The sequence below is a fragment of the Rhyacophila brunnea genome, unplaced genomic scaffold (assembly GCF_057557595.1).
Source record: "Rhyacophila brunnea isolate RB1 unplaced genomic scaffold, BYU_Rbru_1.0 scaffold_12, whole genome shotgun sequence".
NCBI lineage: Eukaryota > Metazoa > Arthropoda > Insecta > Trichoptera > Rhyacophilidae > Rhyacophila > Rhyacophila brunnea.
The window spans coordinates 40856251-40874180 of NW_028232774.1; the positions used below are offsets into that span (position 1 = coordinate 40856251).

The following is a 17930-nucleotide window of genomic DNA, read 5'->3' on the forward strand; positions in this document are numbered from 1 at the left end:
AGCTAATAAGCAGGTTGTAAACACTCTACCGAGAAAAGTTGAAAGCCGGTCAACTTTATACCCTACACGCCGACATCTGGGCCTACTGCGTCTGCGCAGTAGAGCGCAGTACCAACCTCCCGGTAAAAAAACGAACTACGTTCCGTCAAAATAGTGGCTTTTCAGCGAATGGAAAGTTTTGTGTGTAATCATCAAATCGCAGTAGCTAAACCGCCCGCTTTTAAATTCGCCAATAAACAGCTCGTAAAAAAGCTCAATGTAATTGGCGCTTAAAGCCTCAATTACATTGAGCTTCTTTACGAGCTGTTTATTGGCGAATTTACAATCTAATAAGCTAATAAGCAGGTAGTAAACACTCTACCGAGAAAAGTTGAAAGCCGGTCAACTGTACACGCTACACGCCGGCGTGTGGGCCTCTACTGCGTCTGCGCAGTAGAGCTCAGTACCAACCTCCCGGTAAAAAAACGAACTACGTTCTGTCAAAATAGTCACTGGCTTGTGGCTTCTCAGCGAATGGAGAGTTTTGTGTGTAATCATCAAATCGCAGTAGCTGAATCGCCCGCTTTTAAATTCGCCAATAAACAGCTCGTAAAGAAGCTCAATGTAATTGAGGCTTAAGGTATCGGTTGATTCTTTCCAAACTCGTCTAAGGGTATATGCGCATGCGCAGTTGAACCCTTTTTGCTACATTTACGCTCCAAGCGGCCATAATATAATATTGTAACACGTCAGATTAGAAATGTCATACGAAATATTAGAGAATTTGTGTTTTATAAGTTTTTACCTTTTTATCAAAAAATGCAACAAAGTGAAAGAAATTTAATATTATTTATATTCATTAATCATCCCAACAGACCTTTCCATGACCACACTCTATTACACAATGATAATTGTACACACAAAAGATACTCAACTTTACTTTATTGTGTTCCAAACTGTACTTGGTACAGACTTAAGGCTATTTTGAAAAAAAAGTCAGTTTTTGAATGAATTTTTTTGAAGTTCCACTATACTTTTTAATGTTATTTATATTTCATGTTTTCGTGTCTTTGAATTTTCTATGAAATCGCCAAATATTATAGTAGGTAAATCGCAAATCACAAAAATACGATTATCTCAAAATCAAATTTTTAGACTTAGGCGGGCTTGGAATGTTACTCTTCAACTGTGTTGTGCCTAATAAAATAATTCATTTTAGTTTCATGACAAAATTAAGGTCAATATTTTATAAAGTCTCTTTCCTTTTCTGTTCATCTCATTTAGCTGGTCGCCACACCGGGCCCCAGGCTAGAACCCTATCATCCCCCCTTTGTGGGGGCCATGGGTGTAAGGCGCAAAACCCACTTAACGCAGCGAGTGGGGCACTCGCGCGAAATTTCACAAGTGGCCCGTAAATCATCGAAAATACAACGTAATCAAATACGCCAGCGCACACTGGATTTGACGACGCATTGTGCCCGCCCGCCCCATGATTCACCGTTGTTTGGCTTCTCAGCGGGACGATTAACGAAAATACAACGTAGTCCATTCATTGAACACGGCAAGCAAAATCACGCTTCTGGAAGCGTCGTCGATAGACGGGCAAGAAGGCATTATTAAATAACAGTGAACTCATTGTTTAGTTATTGGGTGTCCGATATTTCGCTGGTAGAATGATGTCATCGTGAATATTAATTACAAGCCCCGAGAAATTTAATAATATTTTTATTGCTTTGTTATGAGAGACGCTGATAATAATAATTATTTTGTGCTACTTGTGCACCTTATTACATAGGTGAACGGTAATGCGCGGGTGAGAGGGAGCTACTTCGTAGTGAGCGCACCGAGCGCCGCTTTGGTGGGCTTTATGCCTTACAGTACCTACTTAATAATAATATAATATGCCATATAATCGAAACTGTTCAATAGGTATGTTGTACCTACCTACCTAGGTACCTACGACAAAATAATTATTTTCTGAAAGACTACACTTAATTTCTTTTTGTGGACACATTGGACCCTTTTCCGTTATTTCGCAATAATTATGTATCTAGGTAGGTACACGCAATTCTTGGAGTTGGATGTCTGAACGTGTTTTACGTCAGGTAGGTTTTATAATTTTATATTTTATGAACTTTTAACAGTTATTATTAGGTAAGTACATAATACATAGTAGGTGACTGTCATTGTAGGTAATTGGACAATTTGAAAAGTACGACTTTACTGAGCATTGTTGTTAGTGACAAATTTTAATCTAGGTAGGTACCTATACTCTGTTTTTTTTCTTTGTACCCGTGACTGCGATAAATTCTTGGTCAATAAAATTGTTAATATTTGTTTTGTTACAAGCAGTAAATTAAATCATCTGCAATACCTACACCATGACAATAAAGTTAGTAGGTAGGTACCTAGGTACCTACCTAGAAAGTACCTAGGTAAATTTATCAAAATATAGTACCTCATTAGAGTCCAATCTCGTACCTATTTTACCTAAGTAGGTACTTATTACAATTAAAAAATTCACTTCATAATGAAATTATGTGCTATTAAATTTTTCAAGGTTGGTTTTGTTATAATAAATATAGTCTCGTCACTGTCTGTGAACTATTTTATATACTCATAGGTACCCTATTACTAATTTTAATCGTCACTTGCAATGGAAAATTTTACGAACCGGAGAGCTCGTTAATTATTTTCCAAAAATCTTGTTTTCAAAAATTTTATAAAAATATGAGTGTTATGCCGGGTCCACACCGAAAACAAGTCGCGCGACAACTCGTTAAATTTTACGATAAGCATGATAATTATCGTAAAATTTCTTAAGCAATCATGATAATTATCGTAAAATTTAACGAGTTGTCGCGCGACTTGTTGCCGGTGTGGCCGCAGTTTTAGATTTTTTGTTATGCCTATATCATAAACTTTTAAAATGTTTTTTGAAACATTAAGTTGTATCTTTAAATATGATTATGGTTTAATCGACAAAACGATGCCTTATTATTTTGCTGATTTACAATTGTAGTATCCCCTATATTTAAAGCAAAAAATTCCATAGACACTTTTGCAGCGAGCCTTTTTTATTATGATGTAAACACTCATGACTGATAGTAACGTCTGAAAGTGACATTTGGTTTGAATTCAAAAATCCAAACATTTAATATCTGATTGATTGTTATAAACTTAATAATACGTCATGTATGTTGTCTAATCTGTATTATAATTTTGTGAAGTTGTAGTAAATATATTAGAAAAAATGAGTCTTTTATCGGCTGTTCTCAAGGTGGCGGACGAGAACAATAGAAACGATCTCAAAATAAAATTCAAAGACATCAACAGAAGGACTTCACTGTTTGTCGACGGCGTGAAAAGTTTTGCAATCGACGTGAAGGAGATACTCGTGAGCAGATTCGTAGATTATTTACCTGTCAAGAGTCTGGAGTACATGAATTTCAAAGGAAGACAAAAACAGTTGCAATCTGAACTGGACGAACTGCAAAGCATGGTGGATACGTTTGCCAATACGATTTCAACATCTGATAAAAACTTCAAGGCACTATACGAAGATTTCATCCTAACGGGAAGTCGGTTTAAATCCATTTCTGATTTGGGAATTTGCTGTATCGATTATGAGACGTCTTGTAGATTTATAGACAGACGACGATACAAAGAAGCTGCCGAATTATTAGAAAAACTTTTGAATATTCTCAATCAACCCATAACGCACAATGATTTATCGGATCTCATTAATTCAATGAAGGATATAATATCATTGAAACATGCGCAGTGTTTGTATAAGATTACAGAACAGTGGAGAGAACGTTTAAAATGGTCAACGACTGAATCTAATAAGGGAAATACAATTCTTGTGGAAATTAATATAGCTGATAGAGAAAATTTACAAGAAATTCTTAATGCATTGTCGATTTCAAAAAGGATTAATGTAGAACTGGCGAGGTTTGCAGATTTTTTTGTTAAAGTCATAGTACCAGTGCTGGTCACAAAAAACTGTCAAATTAACATCACTGAAAAACTTAATAAAATATCCTTAGAAATTGAATACAATGTGAAAGATAAAAGTGGTTTAGATTACAGAAAAGTTTTAGAAAATCTTGCTTTGTTCTTTGAAACGGTGCAAATGAATATTGATTGTATATGGGAAGACGACAGATCTGTGTTTTCTATTCTCGGTCAAATATCCGGAAAACTCTTCTTTAATTTACTTAAAGAAAAGTGTTTGGATAATTTGATACCTACTGATGAATGCCAAGTAGAATCGTATCTTTTGATCGTAGAAGATATCAAAAAATTCAGTACGTTTTTGAATGAGCTTAGATTTACGGACGAAGAAACGTCTCCGTTGTCAAAATTTGTTAACGACGCACACATTGTAATATGCGATAAAAAATGTCAGAAGCTGTTGGACACGGCTAGAACTCTCATGAAAACAAACCTGCAAGAAAATATTATCCAAGTCTGCCTAAAGCGATCACCAGAACTTTGCGTTGACGAAATAAAGATGTTAGATAAGGAAGATTATCAAGAGAGAGATATAACTGATGCTCCGTATCTGTTACCGAAATGCTCCGTCTCTTTGAGTGCCAAGAAGATCTTACAGCTGGTAGTGGATGAACTGGATCAGGCGCAGAAGTCGTCTCCGTTTTTGGCCAATAAACTCATCGTGGCTGTGAGGAATATGTTTGAGCTCTATTTTACCCTCGTGCCAAAGTTTCATGAGGACGTTTTGAATGACAATGCACTGGACTTAGGTAAGATGTTTATTAAATTTTACTGGTATTTAAGTACGTGGTCGAACTCAGAACTTTGAAATATCCACATTTAAAACACAGACTTTGGAGAGAAAAAGTTTTTAAATGTTGATTGGTTAATCTAGAGTGATTTTTTAAATTTAATATGCTTCATTCTAGAAAATGATTGCTTGCAAATATAAATACTTCACTGATAAATAGTGAATTTGTCACCATAGGTGGTCCATAAACATCCAGGGTCAGACTCAGATACTTATGTCACCATTAAATCAACCTAACCAACATAAATGTACAACACAAATAGTAGCAGACTTAAGAAACGCTTGTCACATCAGAGTTGTCAAATAAGTCTAGCTTAAACCACAGAATTCAAGCAAATAAATATAGCATTGTTTTTTAATATAGCAAAATAAAATCAACCTGAAATTCAAGTCAAATTCGAAGGAAATACAATACATATTTAAGTAAGTATTATGACCAAATATAAATCAACCTGACAGTTTTGACAAATGTCACTTTTGATAAATTCCACAATCATTATTTATATCATAGATACCACCCACGGTGGCCGCGCGGCTTAAGCGTTGGACTATCACGCCGTGGGTCTCAGGTTCGAATCCTGGGTCTGGCAAGTACACATATTGTTTTTCAATTTGTGTGTGAGTCAGGGTATGGACCTAATAGGTTGAGCAAGTGGCTGACATCCATTTCTAGTAAAAAAACAAAATCTGTTAATACAAACCTCTACTCTGTGGAAACCCATATGATCCTATTAGGATCGGACATGGTCGAAAAAAAAAAAAAAAAAAAGATACTTTGTAAGACAGTCAATAGAAGACGGTCAGTAGATACTTTGTAAGACAGTCCGACGATGGCTGAGTGGTTACAGCGTTGGCTTATAAGGTCGTGAGTCCCAGATTTGAATCCCGGGTCTGGCAAATTCACATGTTTTTCAATGTATGTTTGGACCAGAGTATGGACCTAATAGATTGAGCATGTGGCCTAACATTCATTTCTCGTAAAAACAAAAATCTGTGAATACAACCTCCATCCTGTGGAGGCCCATATTGGATCCTTGGAATGAATGTACTGTTATTCAATGGTTTTAATTGATTTTCAGCTCTCTTCTACAACAACTGTTTCTATCTGGCCCATGGCATGCTTGGCCATCCATGGAGTAGAGTATTCCGCAAAGAATTTGCTACCAGCATAAACTTGGTATTGTCCGATCAGGTCCATAACATGAGGCTGGCGGCCATTGTGAAGCTCTCCAATTTCATCCGAAAGCAGAGGCAGTTTATGAAAGAAGCAATCTCCAACAGCGGTATGATAAAGCCACTGAGTACTTGTAATGAATTTCTTTAGACATCTGGTTTTGTGTAATTTTAATTTTGTCTACAATGTCATATTATGCTTATTGATAATAACATGATTGACGTGAATCAATGCCAATCAATGATAATGGTCCTGTTGTCTGCAATCAGCAAAAGATTGACACATTGTTATTTGAGTACTTATTTTTTTTCATCAGTCTACTAAAGACCTTGAAAACTTCTTACCAGTAGGTCTATTATTAACGGTTATCACTTTAACACGTTTCCGTTATTATCATTGTTCCAAATTAACATGGTAGGTATTCTCTATACCAGCATTTTCCAACCTTTTTTGGCTCGCATACCACTTGGTAGTACATCACGCTTAATTGTACCACTTCGTAAAAATGATTGTATTTCAAGAAATTTGTTATTCTATTTGCATTATAAATTTTATAGGGTGACTATATTTCCCAGAACTCAATTTATTTAAGTTTAAAAAAAAATACCAAAGGATTTATTTTTTCTGATAAAAATGACATTTGAACTTTACATATCACAATGTTTTTTTTTTAATAAAAGGTGCCGAAGCTCATTTCTTGTGGAAATTCAAAACCAGGACATTTAAAGAAGTTTTTTTTACAACTAATTTTTATTAAAAAAAAAATTACATAGAATTAAATTTAATTATTTCTTTAAAAAAAATGAAATGCGCCGCAGGCAATTTTTTTCCAAAAATTACCGATATTTAATAGAAAATATATGTATATAAAATTAATTAAACACGGTAAATGTAAAAATTCTTCTGATGAAAACGAGACAATTCACACTTTCATTTTTACATATTTACAGCAACGCCGCAGGCAAAATTTTTGTTTTAAATATAATAATATTAAGGGGGGACATGCTCGTCGAAGGTCAAAATTGAGTTTTTATTGTATTTTCAAACCATGATCCTGGACACTCCTTAAACATTGTAGATAATCTATTTATATAATTTTGAAGCCTTATTATCCTTTATAGTTATTTTAAACATTTGATGACTGCATGAAGTATTTTTGTTACATAAAATAGTATTCTTTTAAACCTCTCGCTCTAATGTTTTAGAATATAGTCATATTTCGGTACAGAACTGTGCAGTGGTGTTAAGATTTTTTACATTTATTAATTTTTAAACGCATTTATAAAACCATTAGTATAATTTATTACGAGATAATTTTTGTAAAATATTCACGATAAAAAATTATTTTGATAATCTCTGTGATCCCAAATTTGACAAGAATTAGGCATTTTATTATTCAAAAAATCGGCAAGATTAACACATTTGAAGATGATTCTAAAGATATTTATTATAAGCTATGTCTTTGATCATTCAAGTGTAATAAAAATCTTATGAAGAATGATTGCTTTATAATAATTATTGACCTAAGAATAAGGTAGTGTTTTTTTGAAATACGCCATTTCTTTTGTCATTCCCTAGTAGTTAAGCTACAACATACGGCCGTAGCCATAAAATGACAAACTATAATTAAAGTAATGAGTAAAATTATGTTAACGCGCGTGTTTGAACATGTACCTAACCGAATTTTTTTTTATTTTTTTTTAAACGGTACATGTTCAAACACGCGCGTCAATATCATTTTACTCTTTACTTCAATTATAGTTTGTCAATTTATGGCTACGGCCGTATGTTGTAGCTTAACTACTGGGGAATGACAAAAGAAATGACGTATTTCAAAAAAACACTACCTTATTCTTAGGTCAATAATTATTATAAAGCAATCATTATTCATAAGATGTTTATCACACTTGAATGGTCAAAGACATAGCTTATAATAAATATCTTTAGAATCATCTTGAAATGTGTTAATCTTGCCGATTTTTTGAATAATAAAATGCCTAATTCTTGTCAAATTTGGGATCACAGAGATTATCAATATAATTTTTTATCGTGAATATTTTACAAAAATTATCTCGTAATAAATTATGCTAATGGTTTTATAAATGCGTTTAAAAATTAATAAATGTAAAAAATCTTAACACCACTGCACAGTTATGTACCGAAATATGACTATATTCTAAAACATTAGAGCGAGAGGTTTAAAAGAATACTATTTTATGTAACAAAAATACTTCATGCAGTCATCAAATGTTTAAAATAACTATAAAGGATAATAAGGCTTCAAAAGTATATAAATAGATCATCTACAACGTTTAAGGAGTGTCCAGGATCATGGTTTGAATATACGATAAAAACTCAATTTTGACCTTCGACGAGCATGTCCCCCCTTAATGAAATTGTATTTAAAAATATTTTTATTACCGAAATTTTCTATTTATTATCGAAAATAATAGTTATGAAAGTGTTGCTTAAGATTATAATACATTGTTATCAAGTTATAAGTTTAATTTTTAAACAAATTTTACGAAAATATATGCACAATAATATAAGCAAAATAAATTTAATGAGATCCTTGTGCTTGTTTCGAAGAACATAATTTTTTGAAATTTGGTTCAAAAGATGTGAGATATACCCTTAAATCTACACCTGTGTCCAATTTGTTTCTATACTTATTTAAAAAAAAAACACATGAAGAAAAAGCTCTTTCTACTAATTCCGTACTAGTGAACGGTAATAAGAATTTGAGAGCTTTTTCAGAAAGTTCTTCATATTCTTTATCGATGTTTAACCAAAAATTAATTAGATTGTTTCGTTCGAATTTTACTTGTAAAGTTTTGTCACTTGATAAGTCTATTACATTTTTTTTATCTTTCATTGATAACGATGAAACTTTTTCTAAATTTTCTGCATAGAAGGGGTTTGAAATCCAATTATTATCTTTGTTTTCGGGTTTTGGAAAATACTCCATGAATTTAATCCTGTTAAATGAACTATTATATGTTCTCGTAAATCTTGAGACAAGCTAACCTTATTTTCAACCAAAAAAGTATGTAGAGTTTCGAATACTTCCGGTTGATTGTTTTCGATACACTGTTTCTAAAACTCTAATTTCTTAATCATACTTTCAATTTTATCATTAACATTAAAGATCGTCGTCGAGCTTTTCTGAAGTGTCAAATTTAAGTCATTTATTTTCAAAAAAATATGATTTTTATGACTGATTTTTTTTTTACTTTTTATGTCTGCCATTACTGATTATTTTTCGCGTACCACCAACTATCCACTCGGGAACCACTGCTCTATACCAAACGGTTATTGGCGGCTATCTATAATTCTTGACACGTCAGACATATCAACATAACGTACAATTCTATTAGTCATATTGTCATTGCGATTGCACCAAAACAGTCACTCTTCCATCTTCTTCTTCCACGGCGCTACATCCCGGGGTGGGATTTGGCCTCCTCCACAACCGCTCTCCACTCACTCCGGTCTCTCGCCACACTTCTCCAGTTACTGGGTTTTCCTATATGAAGCCAGTCCACTTCTTCGGCGTCAGCCCATCTCCTTCTTGGACGGCCTCTGGGTCTCTTCCGTTGGGGTAGCCACTTTGTCATGATCCTTGGCGCTCTAACTTCCGGCATTCTCTCCACATGTCCCGCCCATCGTAGTCTTTGGGACTTACAGTATCTTATGATTGTTTGCTGTTCAATCAGCTCTTCCAACTCGTGGTTCATTTTTATTCTGTAGTTCCCATTTTCCAACGTGGGTCCAAAGATTTTGCGGAGTATTTTGCGCTCGAAGACAGCTAATTTGTTTTCCTCGTTTTGAGTTAAGCACCAAGTCTCACAGCCATAAGTGACCACTGGCCTTATAATTGTTTTATAAATTAGAAGTTTACTTCTTCGGCCTAGAATTTTCGACCCCACCAGTCGCTTGCAGGCATGCCAGCATTTATTCCCGGAGATAAGGCGGATTTTTATCTCCTCTGCTGTCTTATTTTGGGTATTTAGGCTGGATCCGAGATACGTGAACTTGTCCACCCCTTCATATGCATGCTGTCCTATGACTATATTCTGCAGCGGTACCTGATCGCGTGTGCTGACCATATACTTAGTTTTTGACTGGTTTATATGCAGCCCAGCGTTTTCTGCTTTTATTTTCATAGTGCCACCATGGTCGATCATCCTTTGTTTGGATCTGCTTGTAATTACTATGTCGTCAGCATAAGCGCACATCTGCGTTGTATTGTTATCTACCCATCCTCTTATGTTGGTTTCACGAGCTATGGATTCCACCACAAGGTTAAATACCATAGTGGATAGCGCATCCCCTTGTCTCACACCTGATTCGATTTTGAAGCTTTCAGTTTGCTCATTTTGCGAGAAATTTTAAGAGAGAAACTGCAACAAAGCTCTGTCGAGAGAAAAAGCGAATGATGCTCAAGAGAATACTCCAAGATATGGAATATCAAAGAAGAAACAATGATCCCAGAAAATTTTACAAGACTCTTCGAAATCTAACGAAATCCTATCAACCCAGATTAAACTCCTGTAAGGATAGTGAAGGACAAATGCTGATCGAAAAGGAGGACATTATGGAAAGATGGAAAGGCTATTTCACAACACTTTTAAATAGTAATGATCATGAGGAAACGGAAGAAGTATTGTACCACACTGCTGAGGAATTTATTGATGAACCTACTCAGCTTGAAGTAAGAAGAGCATTAAGAACGCTGAAAAACAATAAAGCACCTGGAACCGACAGGATAACAGCCGAGCTGATAAAGAGTGGTGGCCCAACACTGGAAGCAAATATCCACAAGATAATTCTCAATATTTGGGAAAAAGAAATTTTACCTGAGGAATGGAAGATGGGTATAATCGTGCCTATTCTGAAAAAGGGAGACAAAACAATGTGCGATAACTACAGAGGGATCACAATTCTAAACGCAGCTTATAAAGTTTTCTCATCTGTACTGTATAGCAGGTTAATGATCTATGGTGAGGAAATCCTGGGAGAATACCAATGCGGCTTCCGACCAAATAGATCCACCATAGATCACATCCATCTCATGAGGCAAACTATGGAGAAATCGCACGAATACAACCTGACACTCCACCACCTGTTTATTGATTTTAAACAAGCTTTCGACAGCGTGAATAGGTATAAAATGCTGCAAAGCCTAAAAATACTGGGAATTCCCTTAAAACTAGTAAGGCTAATAAAGACCACACTGACGGATATTCAAGCAGCTGTCAGTGTGTAAAATGAGCAAACTGAAAGCTTCAAAATCGAATCAGGTGTGAGACAAGGGGACCAAAACAGTCACTCTTGCATCTCAATTCTCCATATGTAAAATTGACGTCTCTGTCTCGTTCTCAAAATTAGCACGGCTAAGAGAGGGGCTGTTAAAAGATATCACCTTTTGACAGTTCAGACAGTTAACTTTTTGACATAATTAACCGCCAGAATACGTAAAGTGATATATTATGTAATATATTTATCACAATTAGCTCTTGATGTTAAGTGATATGTTAGAATAGGCCTGCAGATGGACTGTAGTAAATATTTTAAAGTGAAACTGCAAGTAAATTTGCATTGCAGATTTGTTGTGGCATATTTTAAACTATTATCGCCCACATCTATCACCCATATTATCGCCCACAACAAACACCACATGCATTTCAACAAAAATTTTGTTTCAAATGGTCAATTCTATAAATTATTAAATAATATGCTGCTATTTTGTAAAGGTAAACCTGTAAACATGCATTTATTACAAATGGATGTGATTGTTTTATTAATTATTTCGTACAAAACCGTTTTGAATACGAAACATGCTTAACTTGTATCAGAATGAAAATATTCATATTATACTTAATGCAAATGTAGCCTGTTAGGCTAGGACAGACCGCTTCCATTATTGTACCTACTTAGAAAGGCAACTAAATACCAGTGGCGAAGGGTAGATGTAGGCTGTTAAGATCAGCCATAAATAGTGCACATTAAAGTTTGTTAGTCATACGTATTTGTTTTTATTGAACTAAGACTACAATTTACAGATGGTATTGGTTAGTTTTTAAAAATCAATTAAACCCTGCCTAACCCAAACTATAATAGATAAAAAAATATTATTCTATCTATACAATATCCAAAGTTATATTATATGATTTAATTGCATAATTTTAGATATTTTATAGATAGACAAGTATTTTTTGACTAGTATCTACTATGGCTTGGTTTCGCAGGGTTTAATTGAATTTAAAAAACTAACCAACACCATCTGTAAATTGTAGTCTATTTCAATGAAAACAAATACGTATGACTAACAAAGTTTAGTGTGCACTATTTATGGCAGATCTTAACAGCCTACATCCACCCTTCGCCACTGCTAAATACACCAATACCTATTACCAAAATGTTCAAAACTGTCAAAGATGACAATTATAAATGATGTCACCATATCTTTTTTTTTTTTTGTGATTTTACCGAGGCTTTGACTGCGACTCGCTGTCATATCGCCTCTTCTCTTCTAGAAGGGCATCCGTCGATCAGGTCCTCACTCCTATTCTGTTAAATGGCTTTATAATTATTTTGGCTAGCTCTTCCGTCTTTCTTTCTTTCTTCATTAGACGCCAGTGTTTTATGCACCAGAATCGCTCTCCTCCGTATCCATCCCCTCTGTATTTTCGATACATCGTGTAATCATTGAATTTCAGATAGTCTAATTCAGACCTCAGTCAAGTCTCTGAGATTAATGCTGTTGTTAATCTTAATGTGCTAACTTACAAAGTATAAATTTTGCTGTGGCTACACACCAAAGATGTTATGAAAATGAGGTGAAAAAGTTATTATAAAGTGAAAAAGAAATTTTCACACAAATTCTGAAATCAATGAGAGCTTTTATATTGTTTTGCTTTTGGAAACCACAGAAGGCTCTATCTGAAGGCCAATTCTTGAATGAAGCAGTATTACCGGCTGCACAACCTAAGCGCAAACCTGCTACAACGAAGTATATAAAATATCGACCGGTGGTGTCGACTACAGTATGCAATTTAACTATACACGCTTTGCCGATAGAGGCGCTAGTAACTCTCCATTTGACTTTGACATATTATTAAACGTCAAAAATTTGTACGTAGTGAGCAGGCTGTTATTCTATTTTTTCTATCTTTTACACAACTATTACCGCTGAAAGTATTAGTTTGTGTTTAAATTCTCACTTAAATATTTATTGTGATTTTGTAATACAGAAACACACATGTTTGTTTGCAAAATACAACGGAAATTCCGTGTTGTAATATTGTTATATTGGAGACGTAACTGATTAATTGGCTACGTACTTCAACAATTCACAAACGGTTCGTTTTGGCATGTTTACTTTCTATCTTACTCTAACGCATGGATATAAGGTATAAGCATGCTGAATGCTTTCTCACTCGCACGAATGCAAGTCGTTCGAAGCTTTATACACATAATATCTCCTGTAAAACTAAAAATTTTACGTGCTTCATTAATGCTTCATTAAAGCGGTGTTTTTTACTGCTTCATTCAAGAATTGGCCTTCTGGAAGAGAATTCACCATCTTTCGTGGCTACCCGTTCAATCACACTGAAAATGTTTTTCTGACAAAAAATTTCATAAGGCAGTTATTTGATTTCAAGTAATTCAACTATGAAGCGAGTAACATGTTCATTATGCCACTGAACTTAATGTTCAACTTCTTTTTGATATCACAGCAGGCTTCAAGCCTCACCCGATACATCTGAAGGGTGTCGAGACGGAGACTGGAAAGAAAAATATTGCCCCTCTTAATCTACGATTAGTTGACCGATGTAGATCTTTTCCTATCCCCGCCACACAGTGTGTGGTGAATACCAAGTGATAAATATGTTTATGAATTTATTCATCTAGTGAACACTGAATCTCTTAAAAACATTACCTATATGTAATTAGTTTCCAGCTCCTAACAAAGTTAATCTAATATTTTGTTTTATTCCGTTACAGAGCTGAGTGATCTTGCTAATGTAGAATCCCTAGGCACCGAGAGCGAAGCAAAAATATCAATGTGTTTGGAAAAGCTAACCAAACTGAAACGCCAATGGAAGCCGATATTACCCGGGGACACTTACGAAAAGACAATGGCCAACCTGATCAGTTGTCTCTCCAAGGAGTTGGTCGATGTTGTTCTCACTGTTAAGGAAAAGTCTATTGGAGAAGATCTTGCTCGATCAATTTCAAATGTTTATCAGCCTGTCTTGGATACCGTACCGCTACTGTTTGATGTGAGTAGACATACTGTAGTACTTATGTATTAGCAGAACAGTTGATATTTGCCTGTTTTTACTGCTGCATGGTCTATTATGCCGGGTCCACACTGGCAACATGTCGCGCGACAACCTTGTTTAATTTTACGATAAGTACCTATGATAATTATCGTAAAATTTAACGAGGTTGTCGCGCGGCATGTTGCCAGTGTGGACCCGGCATTACGGTCGCATAAAAGTTGCAAAATAATTTTATTTTGTCCACACAAATGTATATGTATTTTTGATATAGTTACTTACTGAATCCAAACTAAAAGTATTTCGTATCATTGTGTATTTTCAATCAAACAAATTGCTGCTTTTATTTCTTCAATATTTCGATGCAAACTTTTGATATTTATTTGACATAGCTACTAGGTCAGTGGTTCTTAACCTGGGTTCGATCGAACCCCAGGGGTTCGGTGAGTCAGTCTCAGGGGTTCGGCGGAAGTCAAGACACACACCCGACTCATATGATTTGTGATGACACACCCCGCTTGGCCATCATTGGCTGCAGGTGATCACGCAACATCGCTTGGCCTATCTGTGCTGCAGGGAATTTGGTGCGCTCAGTAGTCGACTTGTGATCTTTGCGAGCAATCCTTTTCGAGGATGCTGGACATAAAAACGAAGAAAAGGAACAGACTTTGTTGCGATAATAACATGAGAGTGGCCAAGCTGAAGCCGCGCATTTCTGAACTGGTCTCTAAAAGGCAACAGCAGAAGTTTCACTGTTTTGCAGTAAATATTCATTTTTATGTTTTTGTTTTTGTGTGAAAATCATGTTTTAATGGTTTTGTTCTTTGAACACAGTGATGTTGACGCACGGTTCATTTTGTGCACCAGTAAAACATATACCTATGTTTTGAATTTGAAAAAAATCATATTTTATTTTTCCAATTAAGAAGGGTTCGGTGAATGCGCATATGAAACTGGTGGGGGTCAGTACCTCCAACAAGGTTAAGAACCACTGTACTAGGTGCTAAGTGTTTATTTTTCGAGAAATAAAAGTAACAATGAGGCAGCTTCTTAAAATACTACTTCGTTGTTAGGTTTGTTTTGTCAAAAATAAACACGTAGAACCTTCTAGTGTTAGGATTTGTCAAAGATTTATTTACGAAAATATATTGTGTTTATCATTTTGAAAGATTAGAAAGAAAGGGTTCCGAAACATTTCAGAAACACATACATTAGAAAATATCTTAAAAACAATATAAGTGCCAGGAGAAACTCTCACCCATCATATTCCACCCAATATGCTTTACCAATTTAGCCATCTGTACTAATTAAAAAAAATACCATATCCAATCCTAATAAGATAATATTATGGGTTTCCACAGAATGGAGGTTTGTATCAACAGATTTTTGTTTTTACGAGAAATGGATGTCAGCCACTTGCTCAACCTATTAGCCGGCTCGCACTCATCTCGTCTGCAACGTGTCGAATACATCGATGTGGCGTCATCGTTATTCACAAAACACACATTGCGAAATGGAGCAAACACATTGGTCGAATGCGACTTTTTAGTTTGAAAAAAAAACATCTAGTATTGCTAGCAACAGATCGCATGCGTCTCGGGCTGCGAGTCGAAGCTGCCAGTATGCATATTTCATACGTACACGCTACAAATTGGTTATGCGCGACCGTCGCTAGGCGCATATGTGTGCGGGCTTCATATGCAACAACGGTCTGACGTTCCTAGAAGGTTTGATTTATGCCTGTGCTGCAGACGAGGTGAGTTTAGACGTGCGAGACGGGTTAGGTCCATACTCTGACTCCAAACACAAATTGAAAAACAATATGTGTATTTGTCAGACCCAGGATTCGAACCTGGGACCCACGACATTATAATCCGACACGTAAACCGCTCGGCTGTTGTGGACGATACTAAATAACCAATAATATTATGTTTGTAGAAATGTTTTAACCTACAATTTATTAATTTTGATGTTATTAAATCCATACAGGAAAATGTGGATGCTGATAAATTATCCAGGCATTGGGCGAGACTCGTTGAGTTTGCTTCCTTATTGCAGTGCCCGATGTTCAGTGTTGCCAATGCTTGGAAGGAGGAAAATGGCTGCCTCGCGAAACTCTTCACTCGCGATGAGGTCAGGCATTTTGTGAGGATAATTTTTCCGGGCAGCACGCAGAAGTCAACAGTGCTAAACATGATACAGTGATTTGTGGACTTAAAAAGTCACCAACTATGTGACATTTTTTAAAAATATTAAGTGCACACTTAAACCTCGTATTCACTAGGGGACAAATGGAGCAACATGTCGCGGGACATGACGCTCAATATCTACATCGATGTCTCAGGAACAATGTCGTGAAACTTTTTGCGTGTACACATTAGTTGTCGCAGAAATGTCGCCCGAGGAGGTTGTGTCGGTTGGTGTTGCGTACATATTTATTCCCACACTGTTACCATGTTGAGCGACCACTTCGTGTAGGTACGCCACATAGAAACGACGCACTATGTTGCATGCAACGTTGAAGGACAGTGTGTAACGTTGCAGCGTCACATAAACTCTTATGTTGCACATCGTGTTGAGTGACAGATTGTCCTCTAGTGAATGAATATGAGGGTTTAAGGTTATAACATACTTTAATCCTTTTGACGTGCATCATTTTATAAAAATCTATTATTTAATAACTACAGGAAAATTAATTTCAGGCATATTTAAATGTCCATCGAAATACATACTTAGGTTGACAATCAGAAGTCAACTGAATTCATAAAAAAAATAAAAAGATTAGTTACCTATTTGAAATTAAAAAATATCACTTCCTTTGCAATGACCTTTTCATATAAATACAGTAGAACCTCGTTAATACGAATTCCATGGGACCGAAAATCGAAAAAAAATTCAAATTACGAATTACGAAATGTATGGGAGAAAAATATAAATTTTTTGGATTTTCATTAATTTCGTTTCGGATCATAGATGTGCCTACCAAATTTCCGATACAATTCTTTCAAATTAAAATCTGTGCAAATACCATGTGTCATTAATCCATAAATTGAAGTTACCAAGTACCTACTTAGCTAGAATTATAGAAAAATACGAAATATTTGTTATTTTTCCAATTATTTGTCAGCACAATTGTTTGGCATTGGTTCTCAGTAAAACTATGTGAAAATCTAATAAACAATCAATAATTAAATACCTACAGCCCTGAAACATGTGAGTTATTGTTTTTCCTTTGAGTGGAGTGCAGTTGTGCCTCTAAAGTCTGTCCCAATTTTCAATGACAGGCTCATGAAATAATGTACTTTACTACGATTTATTGAATATTTTTATATGCCAGGACTCTGAAATCATTTCGAATTACAAAATTCGAATTAAAGGTATGGTTTTATATGAAAATAATGTTCAAGGGACTTTTTTTTCGCGAAAATTTCGAATTACGGCGAATTTCGAATTATCAGTGTTCTTACTAACGAGGTTTTACTGTATTGGTGTTATATAAGAGGTACCCGGATGTTTTATTGAATCATGCTAATATATTAATGTAATAATATATTACAGTTATTTAACATTTTTTTGGTAAGCCTCAATTACATTGAGCTTCTTTACGAGCTGTTTATTGGCGAATTTAAAAGCAGGCGATTCAGCTACTGCGATTTGATGATTACACACAAAACTTTCCATT

The 17930-nt window shown here is 35.2% G+C and overlaps 1 protein-coding gene across 1 annotated transcript; it reads left to right on the plus strand.

Annotated features, from left to right (window-relative positions):
* Positions 1-3053: 3053 nt before the first annotated feature.
* On the plus strand, positions 3054-17449 carry LOC147078186 (centromere/kinetochore protein zw10 homolog). Its single transcript, XM_085961304.1, has 4 exons — positions 3054-4745; positions 5866-6069; positions 13971-14248; positions 16238-17449. The coding sequence occupies exons 1-4, from the start codon at positions 3233-3235 to the stop codon at positions 16451-16453; spliced, it is 2211 nt and encodes a 736-aa protein (XP_085817430.1). The 5' UTR covers positions 3054-3232; the 3' UTR covers positions 16454-17449.
* Positions 17450-17930: the final 481 nt, after the last annotated feature.

Bases quoted from the DNA above. Each gene is read 5' to 3' on its own strand.
- LOC147078186 (XM_085961304.1), top strand. From the start codon at position 3,233: ATGAGTCTTTTATCGGCTGTTCTCAAGGTGGCGGACGAGAACAATAGA. The intron at 4,746-5,865 runs GTAAGATGTTTA...ATTGATTTTCAG, and splicing joins TGACAATGCACTGGACTTAG to CTCTCTTCTACAACAACTGT. The intron at 14,249-16,237 runs GTGAGTAGACAT...AAATCCATACAG, and splicing joins CCGTACCGCTACTGTTTGAT to GAAAATGTGGATGCTGATAA.